The sequence below is a fragment of the Scyliorhinus canicula genome, chromosome 17 (assembly GCF_902713615.1).
Source record: "Scyliorhinus canicula chromosome 17, sScyCan1.1, whole genome shotgun sequence".
Classification (NCBI taxonomy): domain Eukaryota; kingdom Metazoa; phylum Chordata; class Chondrichthyes; order Carcharhiniformes; family Scyliorhinidae; genus Scyliorhinus; species Scyliorhinus canicula.
In genome coordinates, this window is record NC_052162.1 from 5,285,331 (window position 1) to 5,308,265 (window position 22,935).

Genomic DNA, 22,935 nt, shown 5'->3' on the forward strand with positions numbered 1-22,935 from the left:
GCAACCAAACGCCAAAGCTGATTCAAGTAAGCCGGACATGACTCCAGACGGGGAGCGCCGCAAACTCAGTGACGGCCGCTCAAGGAAACAGAAGATGCCACAAAGCACGCTGACACGCGTAACTGTGTGATGGACTCATTTTATCCACAGAGTGTGGTCCTTCAGCGCAGAGAACACAGCAACAAAACCAACCAACACAACATCATGGCATCTGAAAACCATATCAAAGGCAAGCGACGTGTACCAAAGACAACATCATCAACAGCAATCACGACAAATACTACACCAATGGAACTAAGACTGGTACGACATGGCACAACTTTGCCCATGAGGGACTCTGTTACTGCTCAGCTCAGTACAATGACATACCATGGCTGGAAGATGCATCTTCCCATTTCACGTGTGCTGCACTACCAACAGGCAAGCTGGCTTTCAGGACAGATGCCATCCAACATCACTATCACAAGCATCGGAAGAAAAAAAGGACTCCAAATCAGACAGCGAAGTGATTTGACCACTTCTTGGTTCCTTATGCACAGGGACACTGATGGCGTTCACAAGGACATGCCACCGTCAAAATCACCAACTCACCAACCCAACAAGAAAGACATTCAACCATGATAATGGGTTTTGGACTCACACATATGATTTGGACGTATTGTTTAATCACTGTTCCAATGACTTGTACATACCATCACTTATCTACCTGTTTTGTTCAATTTTCTTTAAGTGTACAGAAAATATGTAACATGAAAAAAGGGGGATGTGGTGATATGCATCACTGTAAATACACAAGGGGTTAATGTAAATACATGTAGACTAGCTATACACTAGAGGGAGCACCAGAGACATGACACACAGACACTCAACCAATAGGTCAGTAAGATAGGATACGACCAATGGGCATTCACGATACACACAGAGGTGACACTACCACAAGGGGGGCATTACACTAACCCATATATAAAGGACACACCACACATGGTCTTCCTCTTTCCAGTGGAGACACTCAGTGAGTAGACCCACGCCGGCCGACCTTCGCGACGCACGCCAGCCGACCTTCGTGGCCCACGCCGGCTGACCTGCGTAACCCACCGTTTCTTCTTCCCTTGTTTGTTGCTGACAAAAATGGAGGAAATGGTTTTGGGTCCCTTTGGCTCCAATCGTCCCTTTGTCCCTTTGGCCCCACGAACCTGAAAAAAAAAAGGCTGCGACCATATAAAAATTGCGGCCGCACTGCGCATGCGTGCCCGATGATTGGGCACGCATGCGCCGTGCGGCCAAATTTATTTTATATGGTTGCGGCCTTTTTGAAGGCTTCTTGCAGCCGGCATAGTTACAAGCCGGCTGCTGCGGCTGTTACGCGCGGATTTGTGCGATCAGGAGCGCCACGACGGACGGCTCCATGACCCTCCCGACACCAGCCCATGACCCACTAATGGGTCGCGCCCCCAAGTTTGACAATGCCTGTTCTAGATAGTCGTGGTTGCGGGTTTGGAAGGTGCTATCCAGGGACATTTGGTGAGTTCCTGCAGTACATCCTGCAGATGGCTGCCACTGGTGGTGTAGGGAGTGAATGTGGAAGGGGTGCCAGTCAAACAGACTGCTTTGTCCTGGATGGCACCGAGCTTCTTGAGTGTTGTTGGAGCCGCACTCATCCAGGCAAGTGGTGAGTATTCCATCACACTCCTGCCTTGTGCCCTGTAGATGGTGGACAGGTGTTGGGGTGTCAAGGGGTGAGTTACCCCCTGCAGGATTCCTAGCCTCTGACCTGCTCTTACAACCACAGTATTTAGATAGCTAGTCCAGTTCAGTTTCTGGCCGATGGGAACCCCCAGGATGTTGATAGTGCAGCATTCAGTGACGGCAATGAGGTTGAATGTCAAGGGGCAATGGTTAGGTTCTCTCTAATTGGAGATGGTCAATGGTCATTCCCTGGCACTTGTTCGGCGTGAGTGTTACTTGCCACTTGTCAACCCAAACCTGGATATTGTCCAGGTCTTGCTGCATTTTCACGTGGACTGCTTCAGTGTCTGAAGAGTCGCGAATGGTGCTGAACATTGTGCAATCATCAGCAAACCTCCCCACATCTGATCTTATGCGGATCATTGATGAAGCAGCTGAAGATGGCTGGGCTTAGGAAATTACCCAGAGAGACTCCTGCAGTGATGTCTGAGGACTGAGATAACTGACCTCCAGTAACCACAACCATCTTCCTTTGTGCCAGGTATGGCTCCAACCTGAGGAGAGTTGATGCCATCCTCGATCAAATGCTGCCGATGTCAAGGGCAGTCACTCTCGTTTCATCCTTGTTTCTCAACTGCATGTAAGGGAGACAAGAGGATTATTGTCCTAACCTTCTTCTGTTGCCTCCTGGAAGTTTTCTAGGACCTCCTGTATCTTCTTCTCATCTGGGTCTTGCAAGAGTACGTGATTGTATTCTGTTCCATCACAGAAAACATTACAAAATGTTAAGGAACAGTCACCTCTAAATTCTGTGTTACACATCAATATATTAAATGATATTTTTAAATTACGTGTGTAAAGAAAGGTCATTTTCCCAATATCACTGTGGTAAACAGGCCTGTGTGTGTATTTGTAAGGGGTGACTAATTTAATTAAACCTAAGACAGTTAGACTGCAAGGCATAAATAATAAACAGGTGTAAAAGTAAGCATTTGAAGTGGAAGTATCTGAACATGAAAGCTAACGTGGGATACCAGGAAATAACATGACTAGAAATATGCATTAGGAGATAAGTAAGGTGTTAAAGTTCAGTTGTTGTCTTTCGAAAGGAAACTTACATCTGGCAAACATCATAAATTAATAAAGCCAAATGTTAAGTTTACTTTTACCCCAAAGTAGTAGCCATAAAGACAACATGAAAGATTGTAATTGTCTGGAAAGGGTAAATTAAAAGACAGTTTAGATCAATGAGGTTTAAAGGTGAAAGAGAAAAAGAGCAGTGTTAAGAAAAGATGGAAAGCTGTATGAGGAGAGAGTGGCCATGTGACATCCTGAAGAATGTGCTGTGTTTATAAAGAGCTGTACAAGAAGCAAAGCGAGCCACCTTTAATCTAAACTAAGCAAAAATATTTTGGAAAATGTTTGTAGGAGCAATTTTAACTGTATAAATGTAATGTGTTCAGGTTTTCTTTTCCATTTGTTAATAAATGTTTTAATTTAATATTTAAATCTTCAAAGGTGGTACTGGAAATTCAGTTCCCGACTTCAATGCACATAGGTAATAAAATACAAATTGCAAATGGTTGTGATAACTTGTCCAAGTTTCCCTTTTGGGTTTGAGCAGCCCGGCAATCACAGATATCATAACAGGTATAAGAGGGATGCTCCTATAAACTGGGAAGCAATTAAGCTGAGAGAAATCAAGCTAACGTCTTTTGTAAACCATTGAGCAATTTGGGCTTTCAAGTCTTAGCTCTCTGTAAATAGCAATGGAATTCTTGAGCATCATTTGGTTTTGCCACAGAAGTATTCCCGTTGCTTTGTAGTTCTGCCTGGAGTTAATAGAGCTAATCCCCCCCAAAAGGGGATGGCACGGTGTCACAGTGGTTAGCACTGCTGCCTCACAGCTCCAAGGATCCGGGTTCAATTCCGGCCTCGGGTGACTGTCCGTGTGGAGTTTGCACTTTCTCCCCGTGTGTGCGTGGGTTTCCACCGGGTGCTCCGGTTTCCTCCCACAGTCCAAAGATGTGCAGGTTAGGTGGATTGGCCGTGCTAAATTGTCCCTTAATGTCCAAAAGATTTGGTGGGGTTCTGGGGATAGGGTCGGCAGTGGGTCTGGATACTCTTCCCAAGGGTCGGTGCCAACTCGATGGGCCGAATGACCTCCTCTGTACTGCAGAGAATCTGTGGATTCTATGATTCTGTGAAAGTATTGGAGTTCGCCCGGTACCTTGGCCATCATTACTCCCTCGACCAGCAGCAATCATACAGACAACTGCTGACTTAATCCCATTACCGGTTCTTTCTCCAAAAGCTTTTATATTCTTGCTTTCAACAACATACCCTTCTGAATGATCTAGCACCTTCTAAATGTTCCAGCACTTTTTTAGAAGGGTCATCTAGGGTGGAACCTTCCATTACGTTGACTAAATGTCACTTTGGGCAAGAAAAGTGGTGAGTATTCCACCGGGGAGTCGGCAAGTTTTCGGGCCGTATTTTTAGAAAATATATTTTATTGAGGCGATTTTTCATTATAACAAAATAAAGCCACACTAAACAACACATTCATGAAGGTACAATGCATGAATAGCACTCTCAATAATTAACAATCCCACTAAATCCAACCCTTCAACATATAACTAACCCCCCCACCACCAAACTCTCTGAATAAGAAAATGAATGGCTACCATCGCGAGTGGAACCCTTCTGCCGACCCTTGAATGGTGTACTTGACCTTCTCTGGATATAGGAACATTAGGTCACCCAACCATGCCGAGGCACTGGGCGGAGTAGGAGATCTCCACTCCGTAAGTCACCTCCAGGTTGTCAATGAGGCAAAGGTGAGGGCATCCGCCTTCACCCCCGTCTGCAGCAGAGGCGGATCTGAAACCCTGAAAAAGGCTCCACCTCGATATCAAGAATCCCTGGTCAAGGCAGGGTAGCATAGCGGTTAGCACTGTTGCTTCATAGCAGCAGGGTCTCAGGTTCGGATCCCGGCTCGGGTCACTGTCTGTGCGGAGTCTGCACGTTCTCCCCGTGTCTGGGTGGGTTTCCTCCGGGTACTCCGGTTTCCTCCCACAAGTCCCGAAAGACGTGCTTGTTAGGTGAATTGGACATTCTGAATACGCCCTCCGTGTACCCGAACAGGGGCCGGGATGTGGCGACTAGGGGCTTTTCACAGTAACTTCATTGCAGTGTTAACATTTGTGACAATGAAGATTATCAATTATTACATGGTGTTAAAGAGAAGCTGACAAATTTAGGACATGACTAGATGTGGGTATATTTCGCTGGCCCCTGAGAACAACGTTCGCACCTAACCTCCACCCCCAGGAAAAAAACACTCTTCCTTGTTGTGGTGAATTATAAATACTAATAATCCACACTGTATTGTACAACATGTGTTGAGCCTGTACCTTGTTTCAGATCATGTGTAGTTGCGCGGCTCTACCCATAGGGGGAGATGAGGAGCTTGTACTGGGCTCCACCCTTGGCTCCATCCATGGCTCCGCCCATGGCTCCTCCCCTAACCAGAAGTATAAAGGTTGCTGTTGTGAGCCTGCCTGCCAGTTCATCAAGAGTTCATCTTGTCACAGGCAGGCTCTGTTGTAAGACGATTAAAACCACTGTTCGCTTCTAACCACGTGTCGCGTGAATTGATGGTCTCATCACTTGTCGTGGTCAGATCCGCCCTGTGCACCACCTTCAACTGAATCAAGCTGAGCTTCGCACAGGAGGGTAACATTGACCCTGTGCGGAGCCTCACTCCACGCACCCAAATCAAAACCCAGACACAGCTCACCCTCCCACTTCCTCTTCACCTCATCCAACGGAACCTGCTCCGCAGACAGGATTTGGTCATAAGTGTACTCAGCCAGAGATCCTATTCAAGAGGGATGGCGAAGGTGCCAAGGGAAGAGGGATGGTGAAGGTGCCAAGTGAAATGAAGAGATCGCCTTACACAAGAAATCGTGAACGTGGAAATTCCTGAATAAATTACACCTCGGGAGTTGGAAATTGTCCAATGGCTCCTCAAATCGGACAAACCTACCCTCCACAAACCGGCCCCCAAACCTCTCCAGACTCTCCTTCCCCCTTGACCTGAACTTTGAATCTGAATCTGCTGCCACAAAGAGATGATTCCGACAAATAGGGGCTAACAGCCAACAGAACTGAGCTTACAATGCCGTCTAAACTGCGTCCCAATCCTCAGTGTGGTGGACTCAAGGGAAATTTTGCAGAAGAAAACAGTGAGGCAGTTACCGAGGCCCCAAGCTAGAACCACGTCAAGAGCTCGCCGCCATCTGCCCCATTTGGAATTCTGAAATTTGAGTCACTCCCAGTACTTTTTCAATATGAGCTGACCAGTAATAAAATGACAAATTAGGGAAAGCTAAGCCACCCGACTGACTCTCTCTCTCTGAAGAAACGCCCCACAAATCCTTGGGGTCTTCCCCGCTCAAATGACAGAATCTATCACTTTGTCGACTCTGGCAAAGAAAGATTTGAGAAGAAAAATGTGAAGATTCTGAAACAGTAATCAAAACCTCGGGAGGACATTCATCGTAACAGTCTGAACCCTGCCCTCCATGGACAGAGGGAGGTTATCCCACTTCACATTTAACCCAATCATCAGACTAGCATCATTTAATTTATGAAGCGAGGCCCAATCGGGGGCCGCCCGGACATTCCGATAGCAAACTCTGGATCTGGCAAGGCAGAAAGGCAACATTCCCAGATCGGCTCCGGTCCCTGGGGGTTCACTGGAAAGTATTCGCTCTTGTCCAAGTTCAATTTATATCCCGAGAAGGAGCCGAAACTTCCACATAACTCCATTATTTCATCCATGATACAGACTTGGTGCGTGATTATAAAGAAGCAAATCATCTTCATAAAAGGGCACCCAATGCTCCCTCCTTCCCTCCCTCCCCAATTTATCCCCTTCACTCAGTGAAAGATCTTAACACTATGGCCAGTGGTTCGATGGACAGAGCAAACAGAAGCAGAGACAATGGACATCTCATCCCCTATTCAACTGCAAGTAAGCCGAACTCAAGGGTTTTGTGCAAACACTTGCGTGGGTGCCTTGTACAAAAGACAAATCCAAGATATAGGGTGCGATCTTCCGCCTCGTTGCGCTGACACTCAAGCGAAACAAGACCGGTGAAGAGCGGGAGAGGCCAAAAAGATCCGCGGTGGGCGCCAAACAGTTTGCGAAAGAAAGTGACAGAGGCACCATAACGGTTGTGCAAAAAGTTGTTTAATGTTCTGTACAATACCCCATTTGCGAAAGTGCACCCCCCAGCCCCCAACCCCAACCCCTACCCCTACCTAACCCTTCCCCCATAGCCCGCTGCCCTCAGTGATGCTCAACGTGCTTAGCCCTCCTAACTCTACCTCTACGTCTTGGTGCTTCCCCAGGATGCACATCTGAGGTGGAGACAGCCAGATGCTAACCTCGTCCCGTGGCTTTCGATGCACCTGGCAAGTGTCCTCTGGGGGCTCTGTGGCTGGAGGACCCTGGCTCACTTTTCAGCATCACATGTACAGCCTTGACCCGAGTGCTGACCGCGGCTTCATCAGAGGGGTAGAGCTCGGGGGATCTGGTGGCTGCCATTGGCACTCCGTGGAATGGGTCCAGGTTGGCACTCAGCGCCCTCACCTCCTGACTGGTGCCCATAGGGCCCTGGCGTAAACCTTGGGACGGAGGGGCAGCTGGTTCAAACCCCGCCTGCCCCTGCATCATCTGGCTCTGCCAGCCCTGGCGGCTCCCCATGGTCCGCACCATGGTGTCAACGCCCTCAGCGATGCTCCTCAGTACCTGGGACATGCTCTGCATTGCCTCAGCCATTCTCATCTGAGAGCGAGACATGTCCCACAGAATCTCCTCAAGGTTAGCCTGGTACTTGCGCTTTAATTTTACACAATAATCTCTGTCACCCGCCTGCATCAAGCCAATACATTTCATCGTCTCCAGGGGCTTTATTAGAAGGGGTAATAGTGGAGCAGGAGATAAAAGATGAGATTGGGAGGATGCAGTCGGGGAAGGTGACAGGGCCGGATGGGTTTCTGGTGGAATATTATAAAAAATTCAAAGATAAGCTGGCACCCCTGATGGTGGGTATGTTTGAAAAGGTGATAGGGAAGGGGGTGTTACCACAAACTTTGGGGCACGCATCAATTTCCCTGTTACTTAAGAAAGATAAGGATCCGACGGAATGTGGGTCATAGAGGCGAATATCACTTTTAAACGTGGGCGCAAAGATATTGGCGAAGGTACTGGCGGGTAGGCTGGAGGAGTACCTCCCGAAGGTGATAGGTGAAGATCAAATGGGGTTTGTGAGAGGCACGCCGCTCTTTTCAAACATTAGGAGGGTATTGAACGTGGTTATAGCACCGGCGGAGGGGAAGGAAACAGGTGATTGTGGCACTGGACGCCGAGAAAGCATTTGACCGGGTAGAATGGGTACTTGATGGCAGTTCTGGAGCGGTTTGGGATTGGACCAAGATTTATGGACTGGGTAAAGCTACTATATAAGGAACAGAGGGCGAGTGTCCGCACAAACAACATCAGCTCGAGATACTTTTCTCTCCACCGTAGGACTAGGCAGGGATGTCCTATGTCCCCCCTGCTGTTTGCACTCACGATTGGCCATCGTGTTAAGAAGTTCGAGGGTATGAAAAGGAATAGTGCGGGGGCCGGGTGGTAGAGCACAGGGTGTCCTTATATGCCGATGACTTGTTATTATATGTGTCGGAACCGAGTGTGTCGATAGGGGGAATATTGGAGCTGCTTCGGGTGTTTGGGTCCTTCTCGGGTACAAATTAAATCTAGACAAGAGTGGCTATTATGTGGTGTTTCGGTCAGGGGTAGGGGCAGGGGTTGGAGGGGGGGGCTGCTATTCTGTAGGGCAGGGACTCACTTTAGATACCTGGGGGTGCAGATTGCTCGGGATTGGGGTGTGGTAAACCACTGTTACACCTGTATTAGGTGATGTAAGGTAAGACCTGTACTACAGGTTCGCCGGTAGCCCCTGCCTGCTGGCTCCGCCCAGTAGGAGGGGTATAAATATACGTGTCCTCTATTCAGCAGCCATTTCGCCAGCTGCTGTGGGAGGCCAAACATCTTACTGCAATAAAGCCACTGTTGTATCCAACCTTAGTCTTTGTACAATTGATCGTGCATCAATTTATTGCAGTAAGATTTTCTAAAAGATGGACCTCCGAATCAAACCACATCGCCTGCAGCTGACTAACAAGCTAGCACCCTCCATGACGGTCGCCTCTCATGATGCTCAGGCCTACCCCTCCGGCCGCGTGGCCCACCCGCCCACCCCTCCTATCCCTCGTGGACCCCACAGACGGCCGCCACAGCTGGGGCTTTACCCAGCCAGTACGCCTGGGTCACACGCCAACCCGCGCACCCCGTGGTCCCCGATGTTACTTCTGCGGCCAGCAGAAGCACCCCCACCAATGCTGCCCGGCCCGCACTGCCATTTGCAAGGTGTGCGGCAAAAAGGGGCACTTCGCCGCGGTGTGCCAGGCCCGCGCAGTCACCGCTATCGCCCCCACCCCCCTGACGACACACCAGGGACGCTGCCATCTTCGCCCCAGACTACGTGCGGCCAGTGGGCGCCACCATCTTCACCTCCCGGGGCCACGAGCGGCCAGTGGGTGCCGCCATATTCCCCCCTTAGTCCATGTGTGGCCCATGGGTGCCGCCATCTTGTCCCCCGCAGGATCTTCAGGCGCCGCCATCCTGTCTTCCCCATGAGGCATGGCCGCCGACAGCATACCATGACCTGGGCCCCCCACGCTCTCCTGACGCCAGTAACGTCCGACCGCAGCTCGCCTCAGTGACGATCGACCAGTCTTGTCCACACAACCTGGCCATCGCTTCGACCACTGTGAGAATCAACGGCCACGTGACCTCTTGCCTGCTGGACTCCGGGAGCACCGAAAGCTTCATCCACCCGGATACGGTAAGGTGCTGCTCCCTCGCGGTCCACCCCGCCAATCAAAGAATCTCCCTGGCCTCCGGATCCCATTCTGTCGCGATCCAGGGGTTCTGCACGGTCACTCTCACAGTCCAGGGCGTAGAATTCAGCGGCTTCCGCCTCTACGTCCTTCCTAATCTCTGCGCTGCACTACTACTAGGCCTGGACTTCCAGTGCAATCTCCAGAGCCTTACCCTCAAAGTCACTAGGCCCCTACCACCCCTCACTATGTGCGGCCTCGCGACCCTAAAGGTCGACCCACCCTCCCTCTTTGCCAATCTAACTCAGGATTGCAAACCCGATGCCACCAGGAGCAGACGGTACAGCACCCAGGACAAGACCTTCATCAGGTCCGAGGTCCAGCTGTTGCTTCTGGAAGGCATTTTCGAGGCCAGCAACAGCCCCTGGAGAGCCCAAGTGGTAGTCGTTAAAACTGGGGAGAAACACAGAATGGTCGTGGACTATAGCCAGACCATCAATCGGTACACGCAGCTTGACGCGTACCCCCTCCCATGCATATCTGATATGGTCAATCAGATTGCGCAGTACCGGGTCTTCTCAATGATAGACCTCAAATCCGCGTACCACCAGCTCCCCATTCGTAAATCGGACCGTCCATACACTGCTTTCGAGGCGGACGGTCATCCCTATCACTTCCTCAGGGTTCCCTTCATCGTCACTAACGGGGTCTCGGTCTTCCAAAGGGAGATGGACCGAATGGTTGACTGGTACGGTTTGCAGGCCACCACCCGTACCAAGACAGCGTCACCATCTGCAGCCACGATCAGCAGGACCACAAAGCCAACCTTGCCAAATTCATCCACACCGCCACTCTCCTCAACCTCACCTACAACAAGGAGAAGTGCGTGTTCAGCAAAACCCGCTTAGCCATCCTCGGCTATGTGGTCCAGAATGGAGTTCTGGGGCCCGATCCTGACCGCATGCACCCCCTCCCCCTCTACCCCAAGGCCCTCAAATGCTGCCTGGAGTTCTTCTCCTACTACGCCCAGTGGGTCCCAAATTATGCGGACAAGGCCCACCCACTCATTCAGTCCATCCACTTTCCCCTTACGGCTGAGGCACAACAGGCCTTCGCCCGTATCAGAGCTGATATAGCCAAGGCCGGGATGCACGCAGTAGACGAGGCACTGCCCTTCCAAGTAGAAAGCGACGCATCAGACGTCGCACTTGCCGCCACCCTCAATCAGGCAGGCAGACACGTGGCATTCTTTTCCCACACCCTTCATGCCTCAGAAATACGGCACTCATCTGTCGAAAAAGAAGCCCAAGCTATGGTTGAAGCTGTGCGGCATTGGAGGCATTACCTGGCCGGCAGGAGATTCACTCTCCTCACTGACCAACGGTCGGTAACCTTCATGTTTAACAACACGCAGCGGGGCAAGATCAAAAACGATAAAATCTTGAGGTGGAGAATCGAGCACTCCACCTATAATTACGAGATTTTCTATCGCCCTGGCAAACTCAATGAGCCCCCAGACGCCCTATCCCGAGGTACATGTGCCAGCGCACAAGTAGACCGACTCTGGGCCCTACACGACAGCCGGGGATCACATGATTGTACCATCTTGTCATGGCTTGAAATCTGCCCTACTCCATCGAGGAAGTACGGACAGTCACCAGAGACTGCCAGGTCTGTGCGGAGTGCAAGCCGCACTTCTACCGACCGGACCGTGCCCGCCTGGTGAAGGCCTCCCGCCCCTTTGAACGCCTCAGCGTGGATTTCAAAGGGCCCCTCCCGTCCACCGACTGAAACACGTATATTCTCAGTGTGGTCGATGAGTACCTCAGATTCCCCTTCGCCATCCCATGCCCCGATATGATGTCTGCCACCGTCATCAAAGCCCTAAACACAATCTTCGCTCTGTTCGGTTTCCCCGCCTACATCCACAGTGACAGGGGATCCTCATTCATGAGCGATGAGCTGCGTCAGTTCCTGCTCAGCAGGGGTATTGCCTCCAGCAGGACGGCCAGCTATAATCCCCGGGGAAACGGGCAGGTAGAGAGGGAGAACGGGACGGTATGGAGGGCCGTCCAACTGGCCCTACGGTCCAGGAATCTCCCAGCCTCTCGCTGGCAGGAGGTTTTCCCTGATGCACTATACTCCATCCGGTCACTACGGCGCACCACTACAAATCACACACCCCATGAACGTCTTTTTGCCTTCCCCAGGAAGTCCACATCCGGGGTGTCTCTCCCCACTTGGCTCGCAACTCCAGGAATGTCCTGCTCCGTAGACACGTCCAACTCCACAAGGCAGACCCGTTGGTGGATAGGGTGCACTTGCTCCACGCCAACCTCCAGTATGCCTATGTGGTGTACCCCGATGGCCGGCAAGATACTGTCTCCCTCAGGGACCTGGCACCAGCAGGTTCCACCCATACACACTTCTCCGGCCCGGCGCCACTATCCCCTCCCCCGGCGCTCCCAACATTAACCCCACCAGGACCAGCCCTCCTTCCCCTGCCCACGCCAGAGGATGACGAGGATTTCGGCACACTCCCGGAGTCATCCAACATCAGGCCAGCATCGACATCGCCGCCAGTGCTACGTCGCTCCCAGCGGAACGTCAAGGCGCCAGACCGATTGAATCTCTAACTGGCACCGGACTTTCAAAGGACGTTTTTTTAAATTTTCCCTGATAAAACATTGTACATAAATTCACTACTGTATATAGTTCTCCACCACCCCTGCCGGTTTCATTTTCAACAGGGGGTGAATGTGGTAAACCACTGTTGCACCTGTATTAGGTGATGTAAGGTAGGACCTGTACTACAGGTTCGCCGGTAGTCCCTGCCTGCTGGCTCCGCCCAGTAGGAGGAGCATGTCCTCTATTCAGCAGCCATTTCACCAGCTGCTGTGGGAGGCCACACATCCTACTGCAATAAAGCCACAGTTGTATCCAACCTTAGTCTTTATACAATTGATCGTGCATCATGGGGGGTGGGGGCATAGGTATTTCTAGTTTAGTGGGGAGGGTGAAAGCTGATCTGGCAAGGTGGGATGGTCTCCCTCTGTCACTGGCGGGTCAGGTACAGGCCGCGATTCCTGCTTATTTTCCAATGCCTGCCAATTTTCCTGCCAAAGGCATTTTTTAGAGATTGAAGGGATGATTACCTCATTCATATGGGGAGGGAAGGTGGCCAGAATTAGAAAGGTGCTGCTACAGAGAGGAAAGCAGGCAGGAGGTTTGGGACTTTCCAAACCTGCTGTATTATTACTGGGCAGCGAATGTGGAGAAGGTGCGGAGCTGGGTCAGAGGGGTTGATTCTGAGTTGGTCAGAATGGAGGAAGAGTTTGTGTAGGGGTCAGGATTGAAGGCGTTAGCAACAGCGCCGCCCCCCCACGGCTCCAGGGAGATATACAGGGAGTCTGGTAGTAATAGCTTTGTTGAGAATTTGGAGGCAGTTTTGCCAGCACTTCGGGTTGGGGGCAGGGTCAAGGGAAATGCCAATTCGGAGGAACCATACATTTGAGCCGGGGAAGTGGGATGGAAATTTACGGAGATGGGAGGAGAAAGAAATTAGGACACTAAAATATTTGTTTCTTGGGGGTCGATTTGCAGGATTGAAGGAGCTGGGAGCGAAGTATGGGCTGGAGTAGGGGGAAATATTTAGATACATGCCAGAAAGGAGAGCTTCCTGGTACAGCCGGCCTCCACATTGCTGGAGGAGGGGCTGACGACAGGGGGACTGGAGAAGGGGGTAGTATCGGCGGTTTACGGGGCTATTTTGGGAGAAGAGAAGGCACCGCTGGAAGGGATCAAGGCAAAGTGGGAGGAAGAGTTGGGAGAGGATATGGAGGAGGGGTTCTGGTGCGAGGTGCTCCGGAGGGTGAACGCCTCCACCTTGTGCGTGAGGTTGGGGCTGATACAGCTGAAGGTGGCATACAGAGCACACCTCACAAGGGTGAGGATGAGCTGGCTCTTTGAGGGGGTCGAAGATGTGTGTGAACGTTGCGGGGGGGGGGGGGGGGTTCATATGTTTTGGTCCTGTCCAAAGCTGGAGGATTACTGGAAGGAGGTGTTTAGGGTAATCTTTAAAGTAGTGCACAGCTGTCTTTGGTGGGTAGGGTGCAGTCAGTCAAGATGACGGTGCTCCCGAGGTTTCTGTTCCTGTTCCAGTGCCTCCCCATCCTTATCCCGAAGGCCTTTTTCAAGCGGGTTAACAGGAGCATTACGGGGTTTGTGTGGGCACACGGGACTCCAAGAGTGAGACAGGTGGTCTTGGAGCGGGGCAGGGATGGGGGGCTGCTGGCATTGCCCAACCTCTGTGGGTATTATTGGGCTGCCAACGCAGCGATGGTGCGTAAGTGGGTAATGGACGGGGAAGGGGCGGCATGGAAGAGGCTGGAGATGGCATCCTGTGTGGGTACGAGCCTGGAAGCGCTTGCAACGGCGCCGCTGCCGCTCTCTCCGATGAGGTATACCACGAGCCCGGTGGTGGCAGCTACCCTCAAGATCTGGGGGCAATGGAGGCGGCACAGGGGGGAGGTGGGGCCTCGATGGGGTCCCCGATACGGGGAAACCACCGGTTTGTTCCGGGGAGAATTGATGGCGGGTTCCTGAGTTGGCACAGGGCAGGTGTCAGGAGGCTGGGGGACCTGTTCATAGACGGGAAGTTTGCGAGCCTGGGAGAGCTGGAAGGGAAGCTCAGGCTCCCCCCAGGGAACACCTTTAGGTACATGCAAGTAAGGGCGTTTGTCAGGCGGCAGGTGGCGGGGTTCCCCCTGCTGCTGCCACGTGGGGTCCAGGACAGGGTGCTCTCGGGGCTATGGGTTGGAGAGGGGAGGATCTCGGAAGTGTACCAAGTGATGCAGGAGGTAGACGAGGCCTCGGTGGAGGAGCTGAAAGATAAATGGGAGGAGGAGTTGGGTGAGGAGATTGAGGAGGGGGCGTGGTGGATGCCCTAGAAAGGGTGAACTCCTCCTCTTCGTGTGCGAGGCTTAGCCTCATACAGTTTAAGGTACTGCATAGGGCTCATATGACAAGGACAAGGATGAGCTGGTTTTTTGGGACCGAGGACAGGTGTGCTAGGTGCTCAGGGAGCCCAGCAAACCATGTCCACATGTTCTGGGCATGCCCAGCGCTGGGGGAATTTTGGAAGGGTGTAGCAAGGACGGTATCGAGGGTGGTAGGATCCAGGGTCAATCAATGCTGGGGACTCGCAATATTTGGGGTTGCAGTTGGGCCGGGAGTGCAGGAGGTGAAAGAGGCTGGTGTTCTGGCCTTTGCGTCCCTAGTAGCCCGGCGGAGGATTCTTCTTCAGTGGAAGGATGGGAGGCCCCCAAGCGTGGAGGCCTGGGTCAACGATATGGCGGGGTTTATTAAATTGGAGAGGGTGAAATTTGCCCTAATTGGGTCAGTGCAGTGGTTTGTCAGGAGATGGCAACCATTACTAGATCTCCTGGCAGAACGTTAAAATCAAAAGGTCAGCAGCAGCAGCAACTGCGTGTCTCTTTGTTTTTGTTTTGGGTTGAATATCTGTTTTTTGCCAATGACGGCCATTAATTTATTGTTTCTCTTTTGTATTTACGGCGTGGGGGGTTCTGTTTTTTTTTTGTTCTTAGAATTTTCTGTTATTGTTTTCTTTTTTGTGAAAATGTGAAAAATAAAGTGGTGCACGTGAAACTGGACCCGGGCCCTCGGGAGGCCATATTCAGGGTGTTGGACCAGTCAGGGTTGGAAACGGGCGCAGAGGCAGATGTTGTAGCCTTCGCCTTGTTGATCGCCCGAAAGTGGATCCAGTTAGGGTGGAGATCAACCTCTCCACCCTGTGCCCTGGCGTGGCGGGGGGGCCTGCTGGAATTCTTGACGCTTGAACTGAGGGGAAGGATAGAGGGGTTCTACAATTCATGGGCGTTATTCATTATGCACTTCCAAGGACTGGATAACATTGAACATTAGGGGGGTTTGGAGGCTGGGAGGGTTGGGGGGAGAGGGCCTGTTGTGTTAAGGGTGGCAGAGGTCATTGTGGATACTTTTTAATCGGTCGATCTGCGCGCTGGCGCATGTCCCGCGGGATAGGGCATCCGGAGGTTCGTTGAGCTTCCCGGGTCGATATTTGATATCGTAATTGTAGGTGGAGGGTTCGATCCTCCACCTCAGAATTTTATCGGTTTTTATTTTGCCCCTTTGCGAGTTGTCGAACATGAAGGCAACCGATCTTTGGTCGGTGATGAGGGTGAACCTCCTACCTGCGAGGTAGTGCCTCCAGTGACGGATAGCCTCCACAATGGCTTGTGCTTCTTTCTCGACTGAAGAGTGTCGGAGTTCTGAAGCGGAGAGGGTACGGGAGAAAAATGCAACTGGTCTCCCTGCCTGATTTAGTGTGGCTGCAAGAGCTACCTCTGAGGCGTCGCTCTCTACCTGAAATGGGGTGGATTCATCCACCGCCCGCATGGCCGTTTTGGCGATGTCCTCCTTGATGCCGTTGAAGGCCTGGCGTGCCTCGGCTGACAGGAGAAATCGTGTGGCCCTAAAGAGTGGGCGGGCTTTGTCCGCATATTGAGGGACCCACTGGGCGTAGTAAGAAAAAAATCCCAAGCACCGTTTGAGGGCCTTGGGGCCATGGGGGTGGGGGAGTTCTAAGAGGGGGCGCATACGGTCCGGGTCGGGGCCCAGGACTCCGTTTTCCACGACATAGCCGAGGATGGCTAGTCTGGATGTGCGGAAAACGCATTTCTCCTTGTTGTACGTGGAGGTTGAGTTTCTGTGCCGTCGGGAGAAAATGGTGGAGGTTGGCGTCGTGGTCCTGCTGATCATAGCCGCAGATGGTGACATTGTCCAAGTACGGAAACGTGGCCCGCAGCCTGTACTGGTCCACCATTCGGTCCATTGCTCGTTGGAACACCGAGACCCCATTAGTGACGCCGAAGGGGACCCCGAGGAAATGGAAGAGGCGGCCATCGGCCTCGAATGCCGTGTAGTGGCGGTCCTCCGGGCGGATTGGGAGCTGGTGGTATGCAGACTTCAGATCCACCGTGGAAAAGAGCCGATACTGGGCGATCTGATTTACCATGTCTGCAACCCTGGGGAGGGGATACACGTCGAGGAGCGTAAATCTATTTATAGTCTGACTGTAGTTGACCACCATATGGAATTTTTCCCCGGTCTTAACGACCACCACCTGAGCTCTCCAGGGACTATTGCTGGCCTCTATAACCCCTCACTGAGTAGCCTTTGGACCTCTGCTCTGATAAATACCCTATCCTGCAGGCTGTACCACCTGCTCCGAGTGGCTACGGGTTTACAGTCCTTAGTGAGATTGGCGAAGAGAGGAGGGGGAGGGATTTGCAGCGTAGCGAGGTTGCAGATAGTGAGTGGGGGCAGGGGCCCTCCGAAGCTGAGGGTGAGGCTCTTGAGGTTACACTGGAAGTCTAGGTCTAATAAGAGTGGCGCGCAGAGTTTGGGCAAAACGTAGAGTTTAAATTTCGAGTAACTAGTGCCTCGGATTGCGAGTGTCGCGGCGGTGCGTCCCTGGATCTGGACCGAGTCGGAGGCTGAAGCGAGCGCGATAGTTTGCTGCACGGGGAAAACGGGAAGCGAACAGCGTCTTACCAGGTCTGGGTGTATGAAGCCCTCTGTGCTCCCGGAGTCGAAGAGGCATGGCGTTTTGTACCTGTTGATATGGACCTCTGCCATCGTGTTTCGTAGGTTCTTCGGTCGGGATTGGTCTAGGGTGACCGCGCTGAGTTGCGGGTAGTCGGTGGCTCGATCAGCTGTGCTGGAGTGGCCCCGTGATGACTGCCCTCTGAGTTCGTAGTCTTGTTCGAATTCCTCCGCTGAGTTGTCCGAGCACATGGCGGGCGACGAGGAAGATGGCGTCCAAGATGGCGGCCCCCATGAGTTGCACGTGGCGGGCGGCGAGGAAGATGGTGTCCAAGATGGCGGCCCTCATGAGTCGCACATGGCCGGCCGCGTGGTGGAGGTTTTCCAAGATGGCGGCCCACATGAATCGCACGTGGCTGGAGGGGGCGGAGTCGGGGCATAGGCCGCAGCGTTTCGGGCCCCGCGGGGCTGAGAGTGCGGGGAGCGGTTACTGCGAGTCGCTGGGGAGTTGGAAGCTGGGGCCCTTTTTGCGAAGCACACACTAGCGTAATGGCCTTTTCGCCCGCAGCTGCTGCAGGTCGCGTTGCGGGCCGGGCAGTGCTGCCGCGGGTGCTGATTCTGGCCGCAGAAATGGCAGGCTGGAGCAGCATAAGGGCTGGCTGGGGCAGCACAGTGGCTGGCTGGAGCAGCATGGTGTCTGGGCAGCCGTGTAGCACAGGCCTGGGGGTGTCGCTGGTCGGGGACCCATGATTGGGTCGCGGGGTCCGCGGGGAATGAGTTAAGGCTGCGGAAGGAGACCTCCATCGTGGTCGCAGCTTCCACAGTCATTTCTAAGTCCTGGGCCCCCTTTTCCAGCTGTCGTTGGCGCACATAGTTAGACCTGAGGCCCGCTACAAAAACATCGCGTACCGCCAATTCCCTGTGTTCAGCCGCGGTAACTGCTTGGTAATTATAGTCATTGGACAAATTGTTAAGTTCTCTTAGGAATTTGGCAAGTGATTCCGTAGGCCGCTGACGGCGAGTCGTAAACACATGGCGAGCGTAAACTTCATTAATTTGCCTTACATACATTTTTTAGAGAACTGCTAGCGCCGCAGTATATGAACTGGCCGAGTTTAGTTGCGTTGAGATTCTATGGCTCACCCTCGCGTGCAGTAGACTTAGCTTCTGATCCTCTGTAGTTTCGTCTGTGCTTGCTTCGGCCAGGTAGGCCTTGAAGCACCGGATCCAATGGGAGAAGATTTCTTTAGCCTCTGCATCCTGCGGGTTGAGTTCCAGGCGTCCAGGCTTGAGGGCCGATTCCATAATCGATCTTACTGTTCTTAAGTCGATTAAATTGATGAAACCATCAATTCACCAGACACGTGTTTCCGATGTGAATCTAGTCTTTAATCAACTTACTTCAGAGCCAGCCTGTTACCTGTCAATGAACTCGTAGTGACCCAGGCTGACTCTGGACACGGGTACTTATACAGCTGCACTAGGGGGAGGAGTCGTGGGCGGAACCAAGGGTGGAGTCCAGTACAAGTTCTTAAGTGCTCCCAGCGCTACTCCCCTAGTGGTAGGATGGTGCTACTGCACTTACAATAACAGTGTGAATTAGTATATATACATTCATATATTACATTCACCACACTCCCCCACGATCGAGAACATTCTTTCTGAATCTACTCTATCTAATCCTGTTAGAATTTTGTAAGTTTCTATGAGATCCCCTCTCACTCTTCTAAACTCCAATGAATATAATCCTAACCGATTTAGTCTCTCTTCGTATGACAGTCCCGCCATCCCAGGAAATAGCCTGGTAAATCTTCACTGCATTCCCTCCATTGCAATAATTGAGCAGCACGGTAGCACAGTGGTTAGCACTGTTGCATCACAGCGCCAGGATCCCAGGTTCGATTCCTGGCTTGGGTCACTGTGCGGAGTCTGCATGTTGTCTGTGTGGGTTTCCTCCGGGTGCTCCGGTTTCCTCCCACAAGTCCAGAAAGACGTGCTGTTAGGTGAATTGGACATTCTGAATTTTCCCTCTGTGGACCCAAACAGGCGCCGGAATGTGGCGACGAGGGGCTTTTCACAGTAACTTCATTGCAGTTGTAAGTGAGCCTACTTGTGACAATAAAGATTATTTTTTAAAAGAACATCCTTCCTCAGGTAAGGATACCAAAACTGCACGCAATACTCCAGGTGTGGCCTCACCAATGCCCTATGCAATTGTAATAAAATACCATTTGCCTTCTTTACTGCCTGCTATACCTGTGCGTTTACTTTCAGAGACTGGTGCACGAGGACACCAAAGGTCTCGCTGCGTATCCGCCTCTCTCAATTTACACCCATTCAAATAATAATCTACTTCCTATTTTGAAATGAAATGAAATGAAAATCGCTTATTCTCACGAGTAGGCTTCAATGAAGTTACTGTGAAAAGCCCCTAGTCGCCACATTCCGGCGCCTGTCCGGGGAGGCTGGTACGGGAATCAAACCGTGCTGCTGGCCTGCTTGGTCTGCTTTAAAAGCCAGCGATTTAGCTGAGTGAGCTAAACCAGCCCCTAGCGAAGCTAGGCGTAGACCAGCCCTTTGCTAGCGAAGTGGATAACCTCCCATTTATCCACATTATACTTCATCTGCCATGCATGTGCCCACTCACTCAGCCTGTCCAAATCCCACTGAGGTATCTCTGCATCCTCCTCACAGCTCACCCTCCCACCAAACTTCAAATTTGGAGTTAATATATTAATCCAGCCTCGGGGGGTTGATATCTGTTAGTGGCTTCATTGCCATCTCATGGACATTTCCCTTGTCCCCTTATGGGGCCAAACCATACCCCCCCCCCCCTTCCCAGGGCCATGACAGTGGTGGCCCCCCCCAAAACTGCCTCCCACCCCACCTCCGCTTTGGCACGTTGCCTACGCCCCTGTGCTGCCAAGGTGCCTGCCCCCCCTCGGACCTGCCACCCTCACTTCTGACTCCCCCGCTAGAGTTCTCCGGTGCATTATTCCTCAAGGACTCCCCGGTGGATAATGGCGACCTGCGGGCTCACCTCTGAACCTCCCCTCGCAGGTGAGGTCACCAGGCTCACATTTTTGTAAAACATGTTGGAAGCCTTGAGCGTAACTCTACTGGGATGCCTATGAGGTTGGAATTTGCAATGAGGGGGGAGGTTATGGCAGGACTGCCTGCTACTTAGAGGATAATGGATTGAAATGACCATCCTGGGTGAAACCTCATTATCTCAATGGCGGGGGTCATGAAGTCCTGAAACTTCGGCAGCAGATTAGTGTTTCTGGCCTCTCACGGAACTTTGCACCTACGTCGCCATTTGCAACCTTGGCAAATGGAGCCGCAAACTCCTTAGATTGGACTGTCCATCAGTTAGCTATGCGTTTGCCTCTCACTTATTAAGTGATACATGAATTAAACTCTCCTGAACACGGTCGGCCAGTCACACATCATCCAGCACGCACCATCTCACTTTCTGAAGCAATTCCAAACGGGTTTCAATAGGTGACAATGTCCATGTTCACGTTGAGATCAGAGGGTGTGCAATTCTATAAGGACGGGAGCACGAGCCAAGGCAAAGTACAATCTGCTGCCACACCACAAAGATGGGGGCAGCACGGTAGCACAAGTGGATAGCACTGTGGCTTCACAGCGCCAGGGTCCCAGGTTCGATTCCCCGCTGGGTCACTGTCTGTGCGGAGTCTGCACGTTCTCCCCCTGTCTGCGTGGGTTTCCTCCGGGTGCTCCGGTTTCCTCCCACAGTCCAAAGATGTGCAGGTTAGGTGGATTGGACACCATAAATTGCCCTTCGTGATAAAAAAGCTAAGGAGGGGTTATTGGGTTACGGGGATAGGGTGGAAGTGAGGGCTTAAATGGGTCGGTGCAGACTTGATGGGCCGAATGGCCTCCTTCTGCACTGTATGTTCTATGCAGCTATGAGCAATTCTCCAGTCAATTAGAAGCTCTGCTGTTAGACCAAAAGATGTGTGGGTTAGGTGAATTGGCCACGCTAAATTGCCCTTCGTGTCCAAAAAGGTAAAGTGGGGGTTACTGGGTTACGGGGATAGGGTAGATATGTGGACTTGAGTGTGGTGCCCTTTGTAAGGACCGGTGCAGACTCGATGGGCCAAATGGCCTCTTTCTGCACTGTAAATTCTATGATCTAAAACAATTTACGCATCCTCTGGCTCTTAAATGCATATTGTTCCTTTGGTTAACATAAGACCATAAGACAGAGGAGCAGAATTAGGTCACATGGCCCATCGCGCCTGCTCCACCATTCAATGATGATATTTTTCTCATCCCCATTCTCTTGCCTTCTCCCCATAACCCCTGATCCCCTTATTAATCAAGAACCTATCTATTTCTGTCATTTTTTATTTTTTTAAATTATTTTTTTTTAATTTAGAGGACCCAATTCATTTTTTTAAATTAAGGGGCAATTTAGCATGTCCAATCCACCTACCCTGCACATCTTTTGGGTTGTGGGGGTGAAACCCACGCAGACACGGGGAGAATGTGCAAACTCCACACAGACAGTGACCCAGAGCCGGGATCGAACCGGAGACCTCGGCTATGTGACCATTTGCACCACCGTGCTGCCCTGTCTTCTCCCGTTATTGGCATCTTTTGTCACCTTCATCACCTCTTGCTTCCACCTAATCACAGGACATTCTTTTTTTTCACCCCTCTTCCTTTCAAACCATTTCCCACTTCCCCCACATAATTCTCCACAGCCATCCACAGATTTCCAATCACTGTGACCAAACCATGTATCCCCACTCTCCAAAGACTGTCCACCATCAACAAGGCTCAGGCCAGGTGTGTGATGAAATACTCTCCTCTTGCCTGGATTACTGCGGCTCCAAAAACATTCAACACCATCCAGAATAACACAGCCTCTCTGGTTGGCACCCCATCCACCACCTTCTAATTCCTCCTATCCCCGATATACAGCGTGTACTATCGACAAGATGCGCTTCAGCAACTCGCCAAGGTTTATTTGACAACACCATTCAAACTTTGACCTCTAGAAGGATGTGGGTAGCCATCACGTGGGACTACCACCTCCAAGATTTCCTCCAACTGACTTGGAACTATATAATTGTCCCCCCACTGCTACTGGGCCAGAATTCCCCCTATCACCGGACTGTGGGTGCACCTACACCAGATGTTTACTGCAGCAGTTTAAGAAGGCTGCTCACCACAACTTTCTCCAGGGAAATTAGGATGGGTAATAAATGCTGGCCTTGCCAGCAATGCTCGAATTACACAAATTAATTTTTAAAAGTCTCCATCTTCCTGACCATCTTCACTAAATATTTTCCCCTCTCCTCACCTCCTCTAGCCACCTCCTCCCATGACCGCCCTCCTCACCTGGGCCTAATTGTCCTCTTTACCTTTTCAACCAGATGAACAACTGCAAATTGACAGCATGTCTGTGGGTTCTATTACGGGCCAGGCTTTAGAGAACCCCAAAGTATATCATGGAGTTCACCTGACCCACAACTTTCAATGTACTTTGGTTATGGGGAGCACAGGGGGCCCACTTTACAGGTGTGATGCAACAGAGAGCTAAAGTACTTTTAAAACAAAACAATGTTTGTCATATGAATCCAGTTAACATTTTATAAACACGCAGTAAACATCTTAGCAACAATTAACTCAAATACTTGTTTAGCCACC

General features: G+C 51.5%; 1 protein-coding gene across 1 annotated transcript in view; it reads right to left on the reverse strand.

Annotated features, from left to right (window-relative positions):
- Positions 1-22,935, reverse strand: part of LOC119952384 — a 397,406-nt gene that overhangs the window by 86,096 nt on the left and 288,375 nt on the right. Inside the window, exon 56 of the mRNA XM_038776091.1 lies at positions 2,358-2,441. Coding sequence (XP_038632019.1) covers positions 2,358-2,441 — 84 coding nt within the window. The remainder of the gene's footprint in view (positions 1-2,357; positions 2,442-22,935) is intronic.